The 21,100-nt window shown below is 43.8% G+C and overlaps 2 protein-coding genes across 10 annotated transcripts in view; one reads left to right on the top strand and one right to left on the bottom strand.

Annotated features, from left to right (window-relative positions):
* Positions 1-9,237: 9,237 nt before the first annotated feature.
* Positions 9,238-10,257, top strand: GPR160 (G protein-coupled receptor 160; the record flags this gene model as incomplete). Its single annotated transcript, XM_082319420.1, has 1 exon — positions 9,238-10,257. The coding sequence occupies one exon, from the start codon at positions 9,238-9,240 to the stop codon at positions 10,255-10,257; it is 1,020 nt and encodes a 339-aa protein (XP_082175546.1).
* Positions 10,258-11,800: 1,543 nt separating this feature from the next.
* The window catches only part of PHC3 (polyhomeotic homolog 3), a 37,951-nt gene continuing 28,651 nt past the window's right edge, over positions 11,801-21,100 (bottom strand). For 7 of the 9 annotated variants that reach the window (XM_082320707.1, XM_082320709.1, XM_082320710.1 and 4 more), the window contains one exon: positions 11,801-20,654. In XM_082320707.1, coding sequence (XP_082176833.1) covers positions 20,500-20,654 — 155 coding nt within the window. In that variant the 3' untranslated portion in view covers positions 11,801-20,499. The remainder of the gene's footprint in view (positions 20,655-21,100) is intronic. The other 2 variants (XR_014229085.1, XR_014229084.1) reach the window with 2 other exon arrangements.

Genomic DNA, 21,100 nt, shown 5'->3' with positions numbered 1-21,100 from the left:
GGGACCGCACCAGCGGCAGACGCGGAGGGACCGCGCTCTGCCCGCAGGCGTAGCTGTTCGCTCCCTAGCTGTTGTGGGAAGGGAGGGCTGCGTTGCTTGCTGCTTGGCTGACGTTTCATCCGGCTACTTCTCATACGTTTTTAAAACCAAGCCTAGAAATGGTTGAATCATGCGGGTTTGAATGAAATTCTTTATGCTGTTTTTACCAGAAAGTCTTTATCAAACATTTTCCAATATCCAAAGCGGTTATGATGCAACTTCTTAGTGGTTTTAATGTAAGATCTACTGTTCAGCATTTAGCATGGAGATTGCTGCTAGGGTTACCTTTTCTTTTAAATTAGGCAACTCTTGCTAGGAACTACAGTCTATTCTGTGGTTAAACCATGACAAAGAGCCTCCACCTACGTGCCAGCGCAGCTGTGATACACGTATTGACTTTTAAATATGGAACAGAGAGAGAGAGCGCAATTCTGTTAGGGACCTTTAGATAAAGAGGGGTGATATTTAACTATATTGAACAAAGCCAACGCCCCTGCTCACTCCAGAGGATTCCTCAGGCATTTTGTCGAATAAGAAGGGCTGAGTGATTTGATTCTTACCCTCTCTGATCAATCCCCCTCTATAAAATCAAAATAATACAGTAGATCTTTACCTGCTTTGCCGCTGTGCTGTAAGGGCGTGTCAGCTGATGTTTGCAAAACACTTCGATGTAAGACCCGGGACGCTGACTTCTAACAGACTTCTACAAGCCACAGGCACTTAACTGTTGAGCACGATTTATTACTGATTATGACCGAAGACTTCAAAGGGAGTTAGAGTGGCATGAACGCTCCAAGGCGCGGCTGTAGACCAACACGGCACGGCAGCGCTCTCACTTAGAGCCTAAGGAGAAGGACAAAACAATCCTGTCAGTGTAAATGAACTGAGACTGAAGCAGCTGCCGCATGTTTTCAGTGGACTTCCTGGTAATGGCTGCTACAATTTCATTAGGGCTTCTCCTTTTATTTAATAAAACATCGGATGATTTTATTTGTAATACAGCAACAGGTGCAGGAAAACAAAAGGCACATTTCCTGACTGTGGCCACAAAGAGTCCATTACTTACCGGCTGACACAGCGGGCATTCGTTTCGCCATGCGTATTTTTTTTAATGTGAGAATAATGATCACTCAGAAAAATAATTGTTTTATGATAAAAGACTTTTGAGAGAGGAGTTAGAGTTAGTAACAGCACTATGCAAATGGTTTCACTGCAAGCTAAAGTAAAGAGAGAGCTAACAGCACTTGGTAAACACCGATCATGATTTAGATATAGGTCAAGGTATTCTCTACAGGTGGTGACCGCCATTAATCCTCATCGTGTAAAACAGAAACCAAACACAAAAAAGGCTACGCTTAGGATCCCTGAAAGTACGCTGTAGCCTGGATCCAGTAAAGGAGGTAGGTGCTCACGAGAGACTCTTGCAGTTCACCTTCACTAGGCAATAAATGGAACACAGAACAGTCCCGAGTGACTCCCGCTAGCCTTAACAGTAAATTCTTATTTTCTCTTTCTGGCGCATGAGTCTTCAACCAACAATTAAGAAAGGCCGTTTGTGGGGAATCAGAAGAGGTAGTTTTGAATTGTTCAGACTAAGGGTGGGATTGAAATTACATTTCTCCCCTTTTTAGCTTCCTTTTAAATGAAAGTGGCACCACAGAATTTGTTTAAAATTGAACTCTGTCGGGAGGTAGTAATTTAGTAAAAGGTTACAGAAGATTCCTAGCTCTCTTTTGGTTTTTGTGAGCAACATAATGAGAGTAGGATCACACCTTGCACTCCGTGTCGGCTTCAGTCTTAACATGTTTAGATAGCTGTCACGGTGACCAGCAAGCCACCAGTCGGGTTTTATAAACGACTGTTCATGTCATGTAGATTTCAGAGCCTTGCACTTCCCATCCTTCTTCTAGTTCCCTGAAAAATTCTTTGTGTCAAAGGCAAGGAAAAAAAAAAAAGCCTGCAGTGTCATCATGAGCACCGGGAAAGGCTGCACCTCGTACAGTGAAAGCCTGCTGCGGTTACCCCGCTCAAGGAAACACCACTGAAAAATGCATCAAGGCTGGCATCAACTATGTACTGCATTTAGTAGACTTTCACTGAATAAGCAGTTAGAATTCTATAACAAGATGCCTTCAAATTAAAATTACTATGGAAATATTTACAGTTTCTTCTCAACAAGAACTTCCTAAGAACAAACCTGTTACTTTTAAGATGAGCACCTCGAATGATTCAAATCAAGATTCAAATGCACATTGTCCGTGCTTTTAAAAGATTCCTGAAAAGTAAAGGAAAACATCTTGTAAATGGGACGCTGGTCAAGTATTTTCTTCTTTAAGAAATTAAGTTAGTTAAATATTTTATTAGTTAAATATTTTATTAGTTGAATATTAGTTGAATATTTTATTAAAAAAATAAAATCTTCATAAACACCATACTATCTTTCTGAGACACGCAGCCTTTCAGGAACAGCAACTCCACAACCGCTTGCTCATCAGCCATTGCAAAACTCCGGTTGCTAATCCCGTGCCGACAAGGCATAAAATCTAATAGGGCATTAAAGACGCGCAGCGAGGCAACGCCCAGTTAAAGGCACATCCAGGGAAAAGAAAAGGATACAGGAGAGGCTGTATCAGGCCAGCACTCATCGCCACACACGAATACGCTCCAGAAACAACACTCTGCTCTCACTGCGGTCTACTGCCAGCTCTGCTCGCGGCTGTTATGTCCATTCATCTCCAAACTGAGTCCCAGCCCAGCTCCTTGCTGCTCAGGATATTGCTTTTTGTAATCATTTTCCCAGGAGTTCGCTGCGCAGCGTATAGCTTTCCCCACACGTGACATCAATATGCATAAATATGCATTCAATCTCCCTGCCTTGCTCCCACATGCTTTGATATGTCCAAGATGTCAACGTAAGATTTCTTGAAATACACAAAGTCGAGCTTTAAATGTATTCCTTCTGCTCAACTCAACAAAGGGGCAGATGGCAACTAGCTCCTGAAGCGCAGCACGTCCCAAACAGGAAGAACTGGGGAAAAGTAAAGATTTGGTTCGAACTCCACAGGAAGCATATCCCCTGCTCCTTCACGGAATGGTCAGTAAGTTGTATTTATTATCTACACCTACCTCTGTCTGAAGGAAACCTCCTGGCCCTAAATCAGGCAGCACTGGGGGTGAAGCAGAAGCAACATTGCTGTTGCCCATCGGTCTCCCTAAGTGACTTCAGAAGCCGCAGTGAACCGCGGGGCTGCAGCGCTGAGCTCCGTCACAGACGGGAGGAGAGGGCAGAGACCGATCGCTGTGCTGTGAGGACACTAACTTTGTTCAGTCACTCTGTTTCTTTCAGAAACCGATCAAGTTAGCTTTGAAATTAAAAGAGTTTTTTTTCTTGTTCCTTCGCCCTAAAATCCTACGCTTACAGTTAAGTTTAACAACAGAACCCAAAATACGAGCAACCAGCAGCAGGAAACAGTCCTGAAGAAGGAAGGACGCATCTATGCAAATGTCACGCGACTACAGGGGACAGAGAACCACAACACAATCCTCTGAAGACTACACAAACAGCTTTTGCAAGAGGTTTGCTGTATCATTTCACGTACCCTCCTCCTGGAGGAGGCAGTCTTCCATCGTATTTTCACACACAGCTGCCTGCATGCAAATATAAATTAGTTTCTCCAACCTTCCTACAGCTGCACATGAATATAAACGCAGCCTCTTTAACCAAGCAGGATGGGCTCAAGTCATTATTTACAGAGCATAGAATCTGTCAGGTACCTGCAAGTTTTCCAGCGATGCTGCAAACTGAGCTGATGCTAAAGCGGAGCCTGCCCTTAGTCACTAGTGAGCGCAAGCAGCTCCCAACACAGCGAGAAGGACCTGCCAATGCTCAGCAACGCATTTGATTTCAAGGGCATCCCATCTCGCACCACCATTTCTCTGAAAAACAGGAAGATGAGATGTAGTATTCAGGAGCGGAAAACAATCACTTGAGAGTAATTAGTGAGTAATAAGAAAACTTGCAAACAAGCACCACAGAGGGCCTTGGGGGAGGGAACGGGAAGCCATGAAGTACCCCAACATTAACTCAGGATGTAACTTGGGCAGCACTGTGCTCCTGCGGGCCACGCTGAGGAGCCCGCTCAGGGGGCTCGCTGAGCACGGAGCTGACCTACTGTGCTGCATATTCTGGAGGTCACACGCTCATTAGGATTTTTATCAGCAGAAAAATATCTTTAAGCCTTGCCCTTCCTCTCCCAGTTGCTTGTTTCCACCATCCAGGTGTCTCCCGATGTAGGCCAGTACAGTAGTTTCTGCGGTCATAAAGAAAGCCATGATCAGAAACAAAAACGTCAGAAGGATACCGTCCAACCAATTCACCAGCTACCACCGGGAAAATCACTTTCGCTGCTTTACTTTGGATTAGAAAGAAGAAGAAGAAAGGTAGCTACTGTTGTGGGCATTACCATTCAGATACTTGTCCACGCTGTGGACTGGGTGCTCGGAATGTAAAATACCCATCTCAGGTGTCAACATTTTCTTATCATATTGCAATTTGTGCAACAGTCCTAGTAAGTACTGTTCGGATAAGTAAATATTGCCAGCGTGAATGCTGCTTGAGATTACTTTAAGCTCTCACTTTTTTTCAGACTATAATACCAAGCACCTTGTTTTTCCACAAAAAAAATCAACTTTTTTTTTCCCTGAAGTTATTTAACCCTTGAGATGAACCAGAGAAGAAGAAAAAAGAAAGAAAAGAAAAAGAGAAGAGAAAAAGGAAAAGGAAAAGGAAAAGGAAAAGGAAAAGGAAAAGGAAAAGGAAAAGGAAAAGGGAAGGGAAGGGAAGGGAAGGGAAGGGAAGGGAAGGGAAGGGAAGGGAAGGGAAGGGAAGGGAAGGGAAGGGAAGGGAAGGGAAGGGAAGGGAAGGGAAGGGAAGGGAAGGGAAGGGAAGGGAAGGGAAGGGAAGGGAAGGGAAGGGAAGGGAAGGGAGAAGAGAAGAGAAGAGAAGAGAAGAGAAAAGAAAAGAAAAGAAAAGAAAAGAAAAGAAAAGAAAAGAAAAGAAAAGAAAAGAAAAGAAAAGAAAAGAAAAGAAAAGAAAAGAAAAGAAAAGAAAAGAAAAGAAAAGAAAAGAAAAGAAAAGAAAAGCTCTACTTACATCTGAATTTAATTCCAGAGAGTTAGTTGCTTTCAGAAGAGGTCCTACCAGCAACTTGATACTTTTGTACACACAGATCACACACAGATCAAACACGGATTTGCAGTCTACCCTGCAAGAAAAACAACAAAAAATGTTTCCCTCCCAATGGACACCAGACACGCTAAAAATGTAGCTGCTCTGTGATCAACGACGGAAGTTTAGACCCAACAACAGACAGGTTAAATCGAGTAAGATACAACAAATCCAAAAAGCTCCCAAAGGTTTAGCTCTCCTCATGAGGCCCCGGAAATCAGGTGTTCTGCCTAAATTTCTCAGGCAGTGCAATCTGCAGGAAGCATCTACAAGATGTCATTTATTCCTGCCAGTACCGAATTTCTGAGAAAGGCGGGACGTTGGACACGACCTTTTCCCAGATCATCTCATGCAGTGACTCACACTAGCAACTGCTGCTCAGTAAACCAGCTGGGATGAGCATCCCGGGACGGGCAACCTTGCTGTCCGTGGAGGCAGAGGAGTGGCAGTTCTGGGCTCCGGACTCTTCAGCACAGGGCGGGTGCTGCAGCATCCAGCTCACTGGCTTCCAAGCCTCTCATTAGATTTAGCCCTGAATTACCAAAAACATAAAGGGAAAAAATAAAGATGTCATAGTGTTACGGCTATATCGCGTGCACGCCGCGATCAGGAAACTACTGCCAATTAACTTGAGAAGCGCAGCTCAGGTCCCTCAGCAAGCCACTCCTGCGGTGGGATGCGTGCCTGTCCTACACGTGTCGGTAGATGAGATTTAAAACAGCAAATGGAAAACTAAATTAGCACTTTGATCCAGAACAGGCGAAAAGCTGTTACTGTGAACTTTTAAGTTCTATTAAATAGATTGCTACAGGATGGCCAAGCTAAAAAGGCAACCCATTTAGAAGGTTTTATATATATTTTCAGGATTATCTACTTTCATTCATCATTATCTTAAAATAAATAATGGGTATTCCCTAACCTCCCTCCTAAACTTCTCTTAATTGTTAAGAATCTTCTTAATATTTACGGTGTAGCCCTTTAACTATGTCATTACCAGAACGTAGTTGCTAGTCAAATATGAAGTTCCTCTGTGGAAGAGAATAAATATACAGTACTGAGGGGTTGTACAGTTTTGCGTTGTATTTCAAAACCAGAAGTGCTCTATAAAAACATTACATGACGTTAAAAATTTGAACTGTGTTGCAAATACACCATTGGCTGAATTCTGCAATATTCCCATTTGTTCGATGGCTTAACCCATGACAGAAGTAGCGATACGCTGCAAAAAGGGGATCTGTCACATATTTAGAAGCATGCTGCGTTCAGTACGGGAAGGGTAACGTGCACATGGAAGCTGACAAACCCAGGGCGTTGCACGTGCAATCATGCCCCAAGGTAAGCAATGCGCTTCCCCACGCAGGGCTCCGTGGACGGGAGATCGGCACCGGGTTTTCTTCCAGCTGTGAGACCAGTAAAGAAACAGAAATAAGTTCTTCCAAAAGTCTTTCAGAGACATCTCTGGGAGGGGATCAGCACCTCTGCTCGCTGTGACTAACTCTGCGTGGGGGAAACCGGTGACCATTTATCAACAGGGCTGAGTCCCAAGGCCGATGTGGGTGGGTGAACGCAGAGCGAGCGAAGGCAGGGCTCCATAAATAAAATATCTTGTGGTGGCTGCCACGCAACGCCGCCGCCATCAAGTCCCGAGGGCGACGGCTCGGCAGCCCTGAGGGCCCGGGCTCTCACCAGCACCCGCCCAAGCGCCCTCAGCGCCCCGCCACCGCCCCGCTGCCCTTTTTTCCACGCACACGTCGCACATTTAGAACAGAAAACGTTTATCCATCACCTATGCGGTCATTTCATCTCGGCTCTGCCCCCACTCCTCAGGTAACGACGGGCGTTCACCTCCCGCGCCCGGAGCCGTTTCACTTCCCTCAGTCACAGCGCGCGTACGCGGAGGGAGGGATTAAACACAACATATTTAACACTTTCCCTCAGAGCGCTTATTTTTCCCTCAACACCAGCGCCTCACCGCCCTGCCCCGCCCGCCGTGAGGAAGGGCCCGTCCCGGCCGGGGCTGCGCGCTGAGGCGCCGCGGGCTCGGCGGGAAAGTGGCGGGCGCCGCGGCGCCTCCTCAGCGGGCGCCGAGCGGCCGGACCGGCTCGGCTCGGTGCCGGCAGGGCAAGGCAGGCCCTTCCCTTCCCTTCCCCACCCCGCCCGGGTCCCCGTGCGATGGGGAGGGACGGAGATGGCCGCCGCCTGAGGTAGCGGCGGCGGCGCGGGAGGCCGGGGAAGGTCGTCCGCAGCACACGCCGAAGAGGAGCGCGGAGGGGCGGCGGCCGCAGCAGGTGGGTTCCCGGGCGAGGAGGGGCCGGCCCGGGCGGGAACCCACCGCCGGAGCCGCCGCCAGCCCGGGCGTCCCCTCAGACGCCGCCTCCCTCAGCCCGGCGGGGGGCCGGGGCCCTGCAGCGAGGAACAGAAACCCGCCGGGGGTGGGAGGGCCGAGGGCCGTCCCGGGAGCCCCGCGGGGACGCGGCGGCGCTGGCAGCAGGCTGTCGGGGGAAGCGTGTGCGCCGGCGGGGCGGCCGCGACCCCCCCTCTGCCCGCCGGGCGAGCGCTGCGCCAGCCCCGCTGCTCCCAGCGCCCGGGCTGCCCTGCCCGGGGCTCGGCACAGCAGGCGAAGGGCCCAGCCCGTGCCCAGCTGAGTCTGTTTGCGTTGTAATGTATATGCGTTGTAATGTATATGCGTTGTGATAACGCAAATGGCTCCGAGTGACCGCTGGCAGCGCGACCCTGCGTGCGGCTGTCCTCCTTTCCGCACGCACAAGCGCGGCATCCAGTACGCGAAGACAAGCCAGACGCAGAAGGCTGTTTTAAGTCGTGCTGTAAAACGTATTCGGTTTTAGAGGATGAAATGGACTTGTACAGGTGAATAGGGAAGCAGGCAGGGAGGCTCGTAACCGAGTTCGGGGGTAGCTGGTGGATACAGCTCAGGTTGTGCTGCCAACTGGTTGTTCCTGTCATTCTGCTTGTCAGGAGACAGCGACTCGAACGTTCGCCAGCTCTGGCGAGCTAGTAATAAAATGTAGGTGTCTGTCTAAATACGAGTGCATCGCTGTTAACAGAGATCGTAAGGGGCAATTCCTTTTTACAGCTGCCTTGGCTTCTCAGCTTTTCCCTGCTGTCACCATCCTGCTTCTTTAGGAGAGAGAGAAGAAAAGCATGTTCAGCTTTTTGTAATATGTCTTGCTGACATACACAAAGCCATCCTGTGTTCATTTTCCTTAGGAATTAACACAGGGAAAAGAGCTATCGTAAGGAAACTTATGGAAGTCCGAGGGGAAAAACAACTGTTCTGAGGTGTCTGTCATTGTAGTACTTACATTGCTAAAGGATGAACAAAAAAGCCCAGTCACCTAATGAAGCGTGCGTTGGGTTGCCTCAGGGTTCTGGGATTTTAGCAGTGAAAAAGGGTGAGTTGGGCTGGAGCTTTTCCTGCTTTCAGGATATTCCTGCAGTCTCAATTCTGCATAGATCCTATGAGCGTAATGAACGGTGAGGCCGTACTGTAACATCTCCTGTGTCTTGTATGATTTCTGTCCTATGTGGTTGTCTAATTTCTTCAAAATACGTAGTAGCTCTGAAACATCCATCCCTCTGCGCAGCTGGACCCCCATGCTTTCTAAAGGAAAGGAACACAGTCAGCCTTGTTTCCTAAACCTTTCCTTAGGACAGTAGCTAGAAAAGTAACTTAGGTCGATGCTGACCTTTTAACTCTCGAGAACGTAATTCATAGAACATGAAATTTAGGCACTTCTGGACAATTTAATGATGTGTTAGTGAAGCTGTTTACTCTTAATTAAGGAGCCTGGAAAATTCAGGTGTAAATTTCGTAGTTGCTATGATGGAGAATTAACTAATTGGTAGAGGTACCCAGAAATAAATTTTTACAACCTTTTTTTTTTTTCTCTTTTCAGGTATGAAGCACTGTGCCCTGTGATACTTACTTTGCTGGTTCTCGCCATTGGAGGATGGCTGCCATACTCTGTGAAAATTGTTCTGGTCAGTACCACTACACCCAGGTCAACCAGCCTCTTGAAATCAGCTGCATGTTGCTCCCGATTATGCTCGGAAAAGTGTTCCTTGATTTCTTCATGTTGCAAGTTAAGCAAAAAAATGTGAAAGTTAGTTTTATGGGATACTTTTGTGTTTCACTGGCACTTCTTGACTTCACACTGCTGATGAGTATATCTTTCATTTTCTGTTTTGAAGACTTTGCACTCTGGGGTGTGCGATTTACCAAGTACCACATTTGCCTGTTCACTCAGATAATTTCTCTTACCTACGGTATTTTGCATTACCCGGTATATCTTGTGGCCGGTCTGGATTATTACATGACTATAGCCCAAACCTCTCAATTTCCTAAAAGAGGTCAAAGATTACTTTATGTATTTGCTGTGGTTGTGATATGGATTTCAGGGTTTTTTTGCATCCTGAAAGGAACTTCTATCTATGAAGAACTAGAAATTCAGAACCGTTTTTCTCCTTATCAGTGTCCTCTCTCTGCCAGCGTGCAGAGCTACTCAGTCTCGTGTGCCGTGGTGCTGCTCACAGGCACGGCTCTCCTGGCTTGTCGGAAGGAGGTTACAACCATGCTGCTGTCTGTCAGGGTAGCTTCCTTTGCCAGTCAGCCTGTCCTGTTGTTCTCCTACGTCTCTAACAACAACGGCACTTGCTTTAAGTGGCAGCTCCTGACCAGGCTCCTCATCTGTTTTCTTGGCACTTGGGCACCTTTTGTTCTCCTTCAAATTATCATTTTGTTTCTCGGTGCTCGGATTCCAGCCTACGTGGAGATGAACGTCCCCTGGCTGTACTTCGTCAACAGCTTTCTCATCGCAGTAGCGTACTGGTGTCGATGTCACGATGTCGAATTGACAGAGGAGATGTGGTCTACGGATCCATTTGTCAGCTGGAAATTCTGCTTTATGCCATTTAACAATGAAAACACAGAGCCAGCTGATAAGCCAGGGGCAGTAATTGTCATCTGCTAATGAGCTGCTGACTGAAAAGACTGCAAACGAGTGCTGTGCAACTGTGTGACCCTGTCCTTACAGATGATAGAAGGAAACATCTCCAGAGCTACAACCCGTGGAAAACAGTCCGGCATCCACCACCATCGTCACGAGCATTGCACCCGCGTGCGGGACGCTGCGCGCTGCCACGCTGGGTTCCAGCGGGCAGAAGCACCTGCCCCTTCAGAGAATTTAACCTGAAAGCACAGGTTTAAGAAAAGACCGCTACTTACAAAACCCAAGTTTTCAGTTAAACCCTATGTTTATTACTAGAATTTTACACTTGCTTTAAATGGAATGATCTCAGGTTTTATAGTACAAAATGCAATAAAGTCGTCTTCAAAGCTGGAGCCCTTTTAACATCTACGTACACGTTAACCTACTGTCAAAGACAACTTCTGTGATTTTTGAAGTGTATTTTCTTGTTAAGGTGTGCCTTTTTGTCAGTTTGATTTCAGTTAAGGATTGTTTTCTGTTTAATAAGAAATAAGTTGTTTTAGTTAATGTAAAGCTACAACTCCTACAGAAACATAAACTTTGTTTACATAGTACAAAAATAGTGCAAGATGCGCAACTTCCACAACTACAGGAAAGATGGTGATGTTTCATTATTTCTTTGCTACTGCTCCTCTAATGTATATATGTACATACTAAAAATTAAATCATTACAGTCAGACCAATAAACAACAAGGTTCGTTGCTGTACATAAATGCATGCCCAAGAAGAATGCCCATGTTAAAGAACAGCTGTCGTGGTTTCGCCCCAGCTGGCAGCTAAGCCCCACGCAGCCGCTCGCTCGCTCCCCCACGGTGGGATGGGGGAGAGAATCAGAAGAGTAAAAGTGAGAAAACTCGTGGGTTGAGATAAAGACGGTGCAACAGGTAAAGCAAAAGCCGCGCGCACAAGCAAAGCGAAGCAAGGAATTCATTCCCTACTTCCCATCGGCAGGCAGGCGTTCAGCCATCTCCAGGACAGCAGGGCTCCATCACGCGTAACGGTGACTTGGGAGGACAAACGCCATCACTCCGAACGTCCTCCCCTTCCTTCTTCTTCCCCCAGTTTCTATACTGGGTATGACATCATACGGTATGGCATAGCCCTTGGGCCAGCCTGGGTCAGCTGTCCTGGCTGTGCCCCCCCCAGCTTCTTGTGCACCGGGCAGAGCACGGGAAGCTGGAAAGTCCTTGAGTGGTGCAAGCACTGCTCAGCAAGAACCAAAATCAGGGTGTTATCAACATTATTCTCATCCTAAATCCAAAACACAGCACTACACCAGCTACCAAGAAGAAAACTAACTCTATCCCAGCTGAAACCAGGACAACAGCTTACATTAAAATATAGTTTATTTTTAAGCCAAAATTACTTTAAAATTAAAATAGCTCAATTTGAAGTGGGGCTACTTCAGTAGGGGAAGAATTAGTCAGGCTCCTAGCAAAAACACTCTCCTAATTTTCAAATTCTTACAGTTATACGAAGCTCTTGATTTAACTTTCTAGAAGCGAAATAAATGATACACAACCAAAGCAGACAAAAGGAAGTAGCATTTATTTCTGAAGCACTGAACTCACAATACAATGTTGTATTGAAATAGAAACTATGTAAGTAAATGATGCTGTAGGTTGGTTAATCATTCACCCAGACCCACAGGGAACAATGATACCGCACAAGAATACTCATTAAGAAAAATCTGCAGATAACAAAAGGTGCAATTACAAGCAAGTTTAAGCAGCATAGTATAAGGTGCTTTGTTTCAGCATCTGTATGATGATTTTACCCATTAACAGACAGATTAAAGAAATTTCACTTCTACAGATCATAACAAATGAGAGAATCTAAAATTCATTCACATGCTAGTTGGTAATAGGAAAGTGCTTTTTAAAAAAATGATTCACAAAGATCATAATTTTACATAGTTCACTGTGTGCTCTTCAACTGTAAAATTAATTTCTGGGTAATAATTTATGTTATTATATATCAATTATAGACATAGATTTAATTGCAGAATTTAATGCTACGTGGGCTAAAATCTCTTATAAAAGAATATTCCAGTATATCACTCCATAAGAATACACCATCACATCTCAATCATATATTAATCTTAATTTCTGCAATATATCGAAGACCAATTATCATTCTGATTTCTTCCTTCACCCCACCTAGTGCTTCTTTCACCCCCCGTCTGTGGTAAACTTCTTTGAGGTTTCAGTGACGTCATCGAAAGGACGCGAGCATTTTTAAGCAGTAGAAAATGGTTTGGGGAAAATCTGTTAAAAAGGCCATCAAAAGGACAGTAGATGATCAAAAACTGAATTTTAAAACTAGTGCAATAAGAGGAGACAACGCTCGGCAACATAGTTCAAAGTGTTTGGCACCACAGATTATTTCATCCTTTATGCTGGAAAAGGTATTTGGAGGAAATTCTATTTCCATGCCAAAAGTAGGAAAGCACGTACAATGTTAACTTGAAAAACAACCCTAAGCAATCACTCCCTGCTCTCTCAAATTGTAATTGCTGTTACTTAGCGCTTGAGATGCTACAGGATAAACCGTGTCTAAACACATTTTTTTTTGACACAGCATTTCTTCAGGTTTTATATAAACTGGACACCCACTGAAATGGGGCTGACAAAATATTTACAAAACCTAATTCCACTTAAAAACCAGCAAATATCTCAAATATAGTAATGCACCAGGCATTTCAGAAGATCATGAAGTAACTAATCCCTACAGACTCGGCAGGCAAAGGAAAATTCCTAATTTAAAATTCATTTAACACCAGATGAAGGCAAAGTTATTTTCAAGAACACGCATTTCAGATGCTTCTGTTTTGTGTGGTTAGTCTCACCCTTCTGATTCATTAACACATACAGGACTGCAACGGCAAGGAGTTGGGTAAGGCTGCTGATGCGTTTTATTTATCAGTGTGGTTCAGCTTCTCAACCTATAATTAAAGTTTACGCAACCCCATCTATCCCGGCGTGGCAGAATGCCCGCAGTTGCTGCAGTGCTTCTAAAGCCATTTTAAGTTTTTACAATTTTATTTTTTACAGGGAAACCACAACATGCAGCCAAAGCAAATATGAACGTCCTGATGTCACGTCACCGTATTACTATCAAATTCATTCTTCCGTACTCTTTGGGGAAAAGTGCCAAAGAGCATCAGCCCTTGGGCTGTGGCTACACCCACCGCGGAGGTAACAGCGGCACGACGGGTCTTCACCTAGCATCCGACTGTGCGGCTGAGCCTGCTAAGTCACTATTTTGAAATACCTCGGCAGGAGCTCCCTTTGTAAGCCCGCTCTTATCCGTGATGTTTTATGGAGGTTTATGACGTTTTATGACGCTTTATCCTATTGCCCTCCGGACGGCCAAGTCTTTTCCTCTGCGCATTTTCTATTGTCTGGCGCTTCTGGGAAATCCCGACACCGAACCTTGAGCCCAGCCATGTAACCATAAACCATTGCTCTGTGGAACAGGATTACAGTTTCACTGCCAGGCAGAAAGAGGAGAGAAGCTACGCTAGGAGGGTGGTAATATCTGAAATAATAAGAACTACAGACAACCACTGCCCTGTCCCCTCTGTACTTTACTTCTTGTGCTGTGCCAGCAACTAAATGGCTGTATACCATTCAAATACTTTACAGTCTTTAATTCTTATAGGATTATTTGATATTAATATCAAATAACGGCAGCTAAAGTATTAACCCTTTATGAGAAACTTCTGTCCTTTCATAAAGAATCCCTTAAAAATCAACATTGATTTTGATGAGATACTCTATGTGTTTTCAGCTCTAACTGGAGGTATTTGGCACTCGTTAATAAAACCCGTCATTCTTTACACACATCTTTCCGGATCAGTACTGCTTTGCTAACACTGTAACACAAAGACTACTTAAAAAGGAAGCTGGGTGTGCAGAATCTCTCACTGCTCTTTCAAACAGCGACTTTGCCAAAAGCTGCCGGAGGACGGGAACGTCCTGGCTGCCAATACGCCCGCCAGGTAGCGGAGGACAACAAGAGTCTTCGCCCAAGGCTGACCAGACTTCACCCCCAAAGCAGATACGCCTCATGAATCAATTATATTTGTGCTTCTAGCCTAATCCCACGATCAGCAAGGATACCCTCATTTAGTACCTATGAACAATACTACCAGGCTTTCAACAACCCTACAGAACACAACAGTGCCTTTTACGTACAATTAAAATGCTCCTGGTTATGTATTGCACTTAAATGATATTTACGATCACTATTCTATCAATGTACAATTGTGCTCAAATCATAATTCTTTCTAGATGGAAAAAATCTCTTTAGCTCTCCTTTTGCTAGCTCCTTACTGTACACAGTCAGTTTGGATAATTCAGCAGGAAGCTAATACATGCTGGAAGTTTAAAATATTTTAACTTGAAATCTGTTCGTAACACTGACCCCCAGAACTGTTAGATCAATGGTCGCAAAAGCTAGACTATAAGCTTAGGACGCACCTTCAGTTACAAGCATATTCACATCTTTGACTTTTGTTTTTTTCCTTCCACTTCGCTGTAAGAGATCAGTAAGTAATGCGCACAAGCTTCAAGTGAACGATTAGGTGTGCGTAAGTTTTAATGTAGAGGTTACGCAAACCTACACAGCAGCTGAGGATGGGGGCCTTGAGTACACGCGGCAGCGCTGACCGAGAGACCCGGGGGACAAGCAGGACACAAAATGCTCCAGCCAACACAGCTGACACCCAACAGGGCAAAAAGCACATTTAGAAATCTATATGGGGAAGGAAATGGCACGTGACAGAGCTCCTCCGAAGTTATGTAGATGGTAAAAAGAAATCAGCCCGATTCATATGGATTAGGGCAATGTGTGCTGACTGCTTTTGTATTCAGTGACTGCAGGGCACAGGCTGTCCATCAGCTCTTAGACTACATCAGGGACAGCTTTTTGAAAAAGAAAGTAGATGTAGCATCTACACAGCAGGCACTTATCTGTATCATAATTACGATCTCTTTTTTTAAATGTCACTATTTGCAAAGCCATCCAGTGGATATAACTACATAGAACTGATACGGTCCAAATAAATTCTCATGACTAAAGGCAAACTCCTTTAAAATGAACTTACTTTTAGGCTTAGCTTAAATGAACTAATCATTAAATGAGTTTAAATTTCTTTCTCCTCACAATATTTACTGTCTGAAACTACAGCTCATTGTGCAAGAGTGACTTAAAAATTAATTCACTATGAGCAATTATTAACACCTGATTTTGAAATTATGCATTTATAGCTCTGTTCATAGCTGTTCCACTCACGATTCAACAGAAAGAGTACATTTAAAACAAAACACTTTAAAATGTTAGTTTCTCTCCATCTCTAATAAACTAATTTGGGTGAACGTTAAAAAGAAGTATCCTAGACTGATTCTTTTGCAGTCATTATCTGCAACCTAGAACACTTCGTGAGTAAAAGTCTGGCTAGCGAGTGACAACTATATATCTAAATATACGCTCACAGGAAATCTCTATGCAATACTGGTACGAAAATAACCCTGCAAGCTTTTCTACATATGCTTAATTTTAATATGAATAGTCTCAACACAAATCAGAAGAACTACTCATGTTATAAATTATGTGGATGTCTAATTATTTGCAAGGCAGGACTCCCAGGACAGCTGCCACTCAATTCTTTGATCACTTAGAGCTATATGTTTGTCAATGCGCAAAAAATTTCTTAAGCTACTGAGCTGTAAGTTTCTGCATTGATATTGTGACGCTAAAATGAGAGCAGTTATCTGAAAGAGGCATTAGTTTTAACCGGTATGCCAGGCAGGGACACACCACACCCAGCAAAGTCTCACTACATAAACTTGCATTCAAGCTACAGTTGAGAAATGGTTTCATACCCGAACAGTTCCGTCCTTACAGCTAAGATCGAGATAAAGCGATCCAAAGGCTATCGTAAACCTGCTCAAATACTTATTTTTCTCCCATTTCTTTCCTCTTGCTGCTGCATCTGCAGTTATAATGCAGACTCCGTCTGTTCTATCCAAAAGGCTGGATTCCCACTTGTGATTTATCCAAAAAGGAAGTTAGGGGGGAAAAAACTGCTTTCACAGGAAAGAATGAGGAAATGGATACTTGCAGGACATGAACCTTCTATTTGAGATATCTCATAGATGCAAATCTAGCAAAGGTTTTACCCTCCATCAAGAACTTCATTTCTGGAAAAAAAAATACGATGGATTAATAGGTAAAGAATGGATTTACAACGCAGCCTGTTTAAAAACCCTTCGAACATTCTCTGGTGAACCAAGAGAACTGACAGTTTCACTTGACAAGATGGTTATTCTTTATCACCTTGCTTATATAGAGAATGAAGTCTTAGACATGTGCGGCGATACGGGTTGGCAGGGAGAAGTTAGCAATTCATTTGCAATGCTTGTTTTTGAGCAAGGACCAGCCTAGAGCTCCCCGAGCGCTTTTGTCGGTGGAGGTGGCCGAGCTTCCTTGCTGGAGTTCCCTGGTTCAGCTGCAAAGCAGGGCTGCCGAGTGACACGAGCCAGATTAAGCCAGGCAGTCTGCATACCCATTTTGACCATTCCGGTGCATTTCTTTGAAACCCCAAATAAACTCTGAAGCTGAGACAAGTGTAACAGTTACAATTCCATTGGAAGAAATCTCGACACATTCAGCCCAGTGCTCTGCAAGAGGGTTTTGCCCTGAGCTAATGCTGCAGTTTGCATGAAGGAGTAATGTAGGATGGAGGCTAGCGGAGAAAAAGGAAGGGAAAAAAAGCCATCCAACCTATCTCCCTTTTGAGCTAAGATCCCATGGCGTCCTGTATTGCTTTCTATAGGAATTGAAATATTGCAGGGATTACTGTGAGATGTAGCCCACAACAGCAGCAGTCTGAATACAGAATACAAAACCCCAGGAAATAAAGATAAAGGATTTCTTATAGACATATCGAGTGGGAGCAAGTGTTAAAAAATAGTCAATTAAAATCTGCAATACTTCCTCTTTTGCAAGAGGCTCTAGCCTAATTTGTGAGGAAAGCCATGGAAAATGGTAGTATAAGCCTGGGAAACCCTCACCGATCTGAACAAAAACAAGCGACTGGTATGCAAAATGGTTCTGGAGGGATATTACTCTAAGTATTATATTGCTTTTTGGAGTAAATTCAAAAACTTCTAAAGTAGACTTCAGTTGCACTTGGAAGTTTTCTGGCCTACTTTCATGTACAGGTGCGATTTTTTTTTAAAAACTGATTTTCTTGACACAGCTATACTGGCAGACACTCCAATACATCTGCATTTCTATCAGCGTAGGTTAGCAGAGTTGTGTCTGCTTTTAAGTTCCTGCTTAATGCCAAAATCAGTGAAGGAGAAAAAACTTTCAATATGCATAAGGCCCACATTCTTAGTTGCTGCGTTCATGAATATTTAAAGCGTAACTCACTATCTGTGGCTCTCCCAAAACCACAGTGTACCAGAAGAAAATGTAGTGTACCAGAAGAACCAGAACAGACGTGCATTAATCAGGTCTACTCTGAGCTCCTGGCAGCTGTCAGCGATTATGTCCGAGAGTCGTATATAAACACTAGCTGTAGAAGTTCTCCCGAAAGCTGTCTAATAAAGCAAAATTAAAACAACCGGGAAATTCTCATGCATGTAACACCACCGTGATTAACTGCAAGTCTAAATAAGACTCGTAAGTCCACATTTTCAAATATGCCTTAAGCCATTATCAAATCACAGTTACGTATACCTACTTTTTACATTGCCAAAGAACAGTACAATCAGAAGACAGATTAAAAATTAGCCAGTGAAATTTTCGTATAAAAATAATAAAACTTTAAGACAAAAGCCAAAGGATAAATATCTAAGATCTCTTTAGTCTTCAGTTAGCTCATCAAAACAGAACGCATCCTTTAGAACTTATGTTACAGATATGCTACACAGTGTATCTTACAGAAATGCTACAAATGGGAACCTGCTGTCTCCATCATTTGAATATCTTTCAAATGAACATTGCCAAACGTTGAACCTTCAACTAAGAAGTTTATTTGACAACAATAACTGAAGACAGAAAAAACAAATTAGAAAGTGCTTAGCAACTTCCCTCCAAAATAAACCCAGACATGGATTAATTCTCTAAAGCCTTTGGTGCCATTTGGATAGGGCTCTCACCACATACTAGCACGTAACAGCAATAGGTTGTCCTAACTTGGAGCTTCAGTGGTTAATAAAAATATCAATAACATCTGCTATTAGTAAGCTCAAACAGTTGTAATTAAAAACAATGATTCTACTGTTGATCTCTGGAAGATAATGGCAGAAAGCCTGTTAATAGAAACAAAGCAACAGCCTAATTAAAGGAAATTGAAGCACAGATTTTTCTGTAATCCCAATTTACTCTTTAAGGTCATCAGTTAAATAATATCCATATTAATCTACCTGTCATAAACTTTCCTTTCAGCCAGTGTATGCGCATTGACTCCTTTTGATCTAGGTCAGCAGTTCTCAAACTTTAGATCAGTTCCTCTTCTTTTCAGGAATACTTTAGGGTCCCCCTGATATCTCCCTACACAATCATATATTATGCGTTAATTTGCATAAAATACAAAATACATTATTTGCAGACACATACACATATTTAATTCAAATATACACAATGACTCTATCAGCACACATACCCTTCTTTCCCTATACAAGAGCTTAGGGATCTAGGTATCTAGGTCTGTACATAAGGGGAGTGGAGCTGCAAAAGGGAGGGAACAGAAGGTTCAAAATACATCCACGAACATCCGTACACAGGTGATGGGGAAGCAAAGGCCGAGAAGGTGCTGCTGCCTCAGAGCCCAAGCAGCTTCTGAGAGTGTCAGTAACTCGGGAAACACGTGTTTGCTCCGCGTAGAGTGCGAGAGAGGGAAGACGGAGGGAGACACTAAGTTCCCACCGCCTGGGTCTGCAGCATCCGAGTCAAAATCCCCTGCCAGAGGGACAAAGCAGGGCCCCTGGAGATCCCTCCCAGGGCTGCCCAGCGGTGGCATTCCTCCTGCCCGCCTGCAGCTCCAGGCTCCCTCGCTGCAGCAGCAGCTGCTCCTACACCCAGCTCCGAAAGGACCTCATCGAGCAACTAACTCACCGTGCTCCTTCCTCAGACTACTGCAAGCCCAGCTCACGCGAGCCAGCGGACAAATAAAAGGTGCTTGGAAGCTTCCAGTGAGGTAATGGGAATGCACTATAGGGAAAGACGAGTTAGAAGAGGTATCAAGAAAAAGAGCATCTGAGCTATGCTATCCTTTCTCTACCTCCAGTCTTTAAAGTACACTTGTCTCAACATGAGCTAGTGCTGGCTGCAGTTTTCAGCCCCTCGCACCCAGGCATTTGGGAACCTGAACCCTGAATGTTCTCACACCTTCTCAGGATCCGCTCTGCACCCCCATTTGAGAACTGCTGGTCTAGTTTAACTAGCAGCATGCGGAACTACAAACCTAACAACTTAGTGCCCTCTTAGTGCGTAGCAGCATACAAAGAGTAAAGTAACATGTGCTTCAGTTACCTCTGGCAAGAGTGTCATGCCATTGCATTTCAGTAGCCTGATGATGAGGATTTTGATGAGACATCTACATGGTTTATAGTATTTCCAGACTTCAAGAAAATACTACAGTGGCAGAGATGAGGGTAAGCTACACAAGGAAAACAGGCTGCCAACCTACCCCTTACAAACAATTTGCTCAAGACTAAAAGAAACTCAGAGAGCACAACTAAATGCATAGCATTTTACTGTTATTAGTGCTTCCACAGGGTCTGTGGACACTTCTGTTATTTCAGTCCAAAAACTGCTGTATGTGGGGAAAAATCTTTCAGAATACAGCAACACAATTTAAACGGTGTTTAGATTGGGGTGGGTGCTGAGGTGTTAATCTTAAACTTATACGAAAAAGTACATGTTGGGGAATATTTAACCTATCACAGCATATTTCACTTTATGTTTTTCCATGAACTCCCACTTCAACTCAAAGTATTACTCAGGCTTTACCATGAACTTATGAATTGCTGGAAACTACAGAGGACTACCTGGTATAATCAAAGGAACATTTTTAAGTCTTTATGTGGGGAAACCCCCATATATTTAACAAAACATCACAGTAATACTCATGCCACAGTGAAGATGTTGGCATATTACTGTCGGTTCTGTCACTGAGAAACTTGTTTAAACCTTCATGTTCACCCTCTAGGATTCTTTCAATGAATTGATACGTGCACAGATTTTCAATGCAGGTCCAAGCTTAATATTCATTGCACTCATAAGGTGATCCTCCTTCAACAAGAGGAGAGCTTGTCCATCAATTTCTTGTGCTCTAAATTCATCCGCAATATCTTGACAACCTACAAGGCAACAGAAAAAAAAGAATTACTGGGTTAGAAATGTGCATTCTTAGATGCAATGACTCTGTCCATGCTAGAGCTTTTCAGCTACACAATTTCCAATGCTTGTCCCTTTAGCCTGTGGAACCTAAGGGATATGCAAGAGTTCAATATTACAATGGCAACTTCCAAGATAATCTGAAAGTAATTTTTACTACAGCCTCTAATTACACTGTAACTACTGGAGAGTTACTCATTGGAAATTTCAAGTCCTAGCAAAGATAGCTTTCTCATTTCATTAAGAGGAACAATCACCACAATCTCACAATTGGAAGAGACTGGGAAAATACCACTGAAATAGCAATCAAGTAAGAGCATAATTCAAGTGGGTTCTTCCCATCAAGAAAAAGATATGCATATTCTACTGCTATGTACAACTCAACGAGAAAATTCACTTCGCTACAATT

The sequence above is a fragment of the Platalea leucorodia genome (assembly GCF_965183815.1).
Source record: "Platalea leucorodia genome assembly, chromosome: 8".
In the NCBI taxonomy this organism is placed as follows: domain Eukaryota; kingdom Metazoa; phylum Chordata; class Aves; order Pelecaniformes; family Threskiornithidae; genus Platalea; species Platalea leucorodia.
The sequence above is the reverse complement of the archived record's forward strand: the minus strand, read 5'-3'. Positions and strand labels throughout refer to the sequence as shown.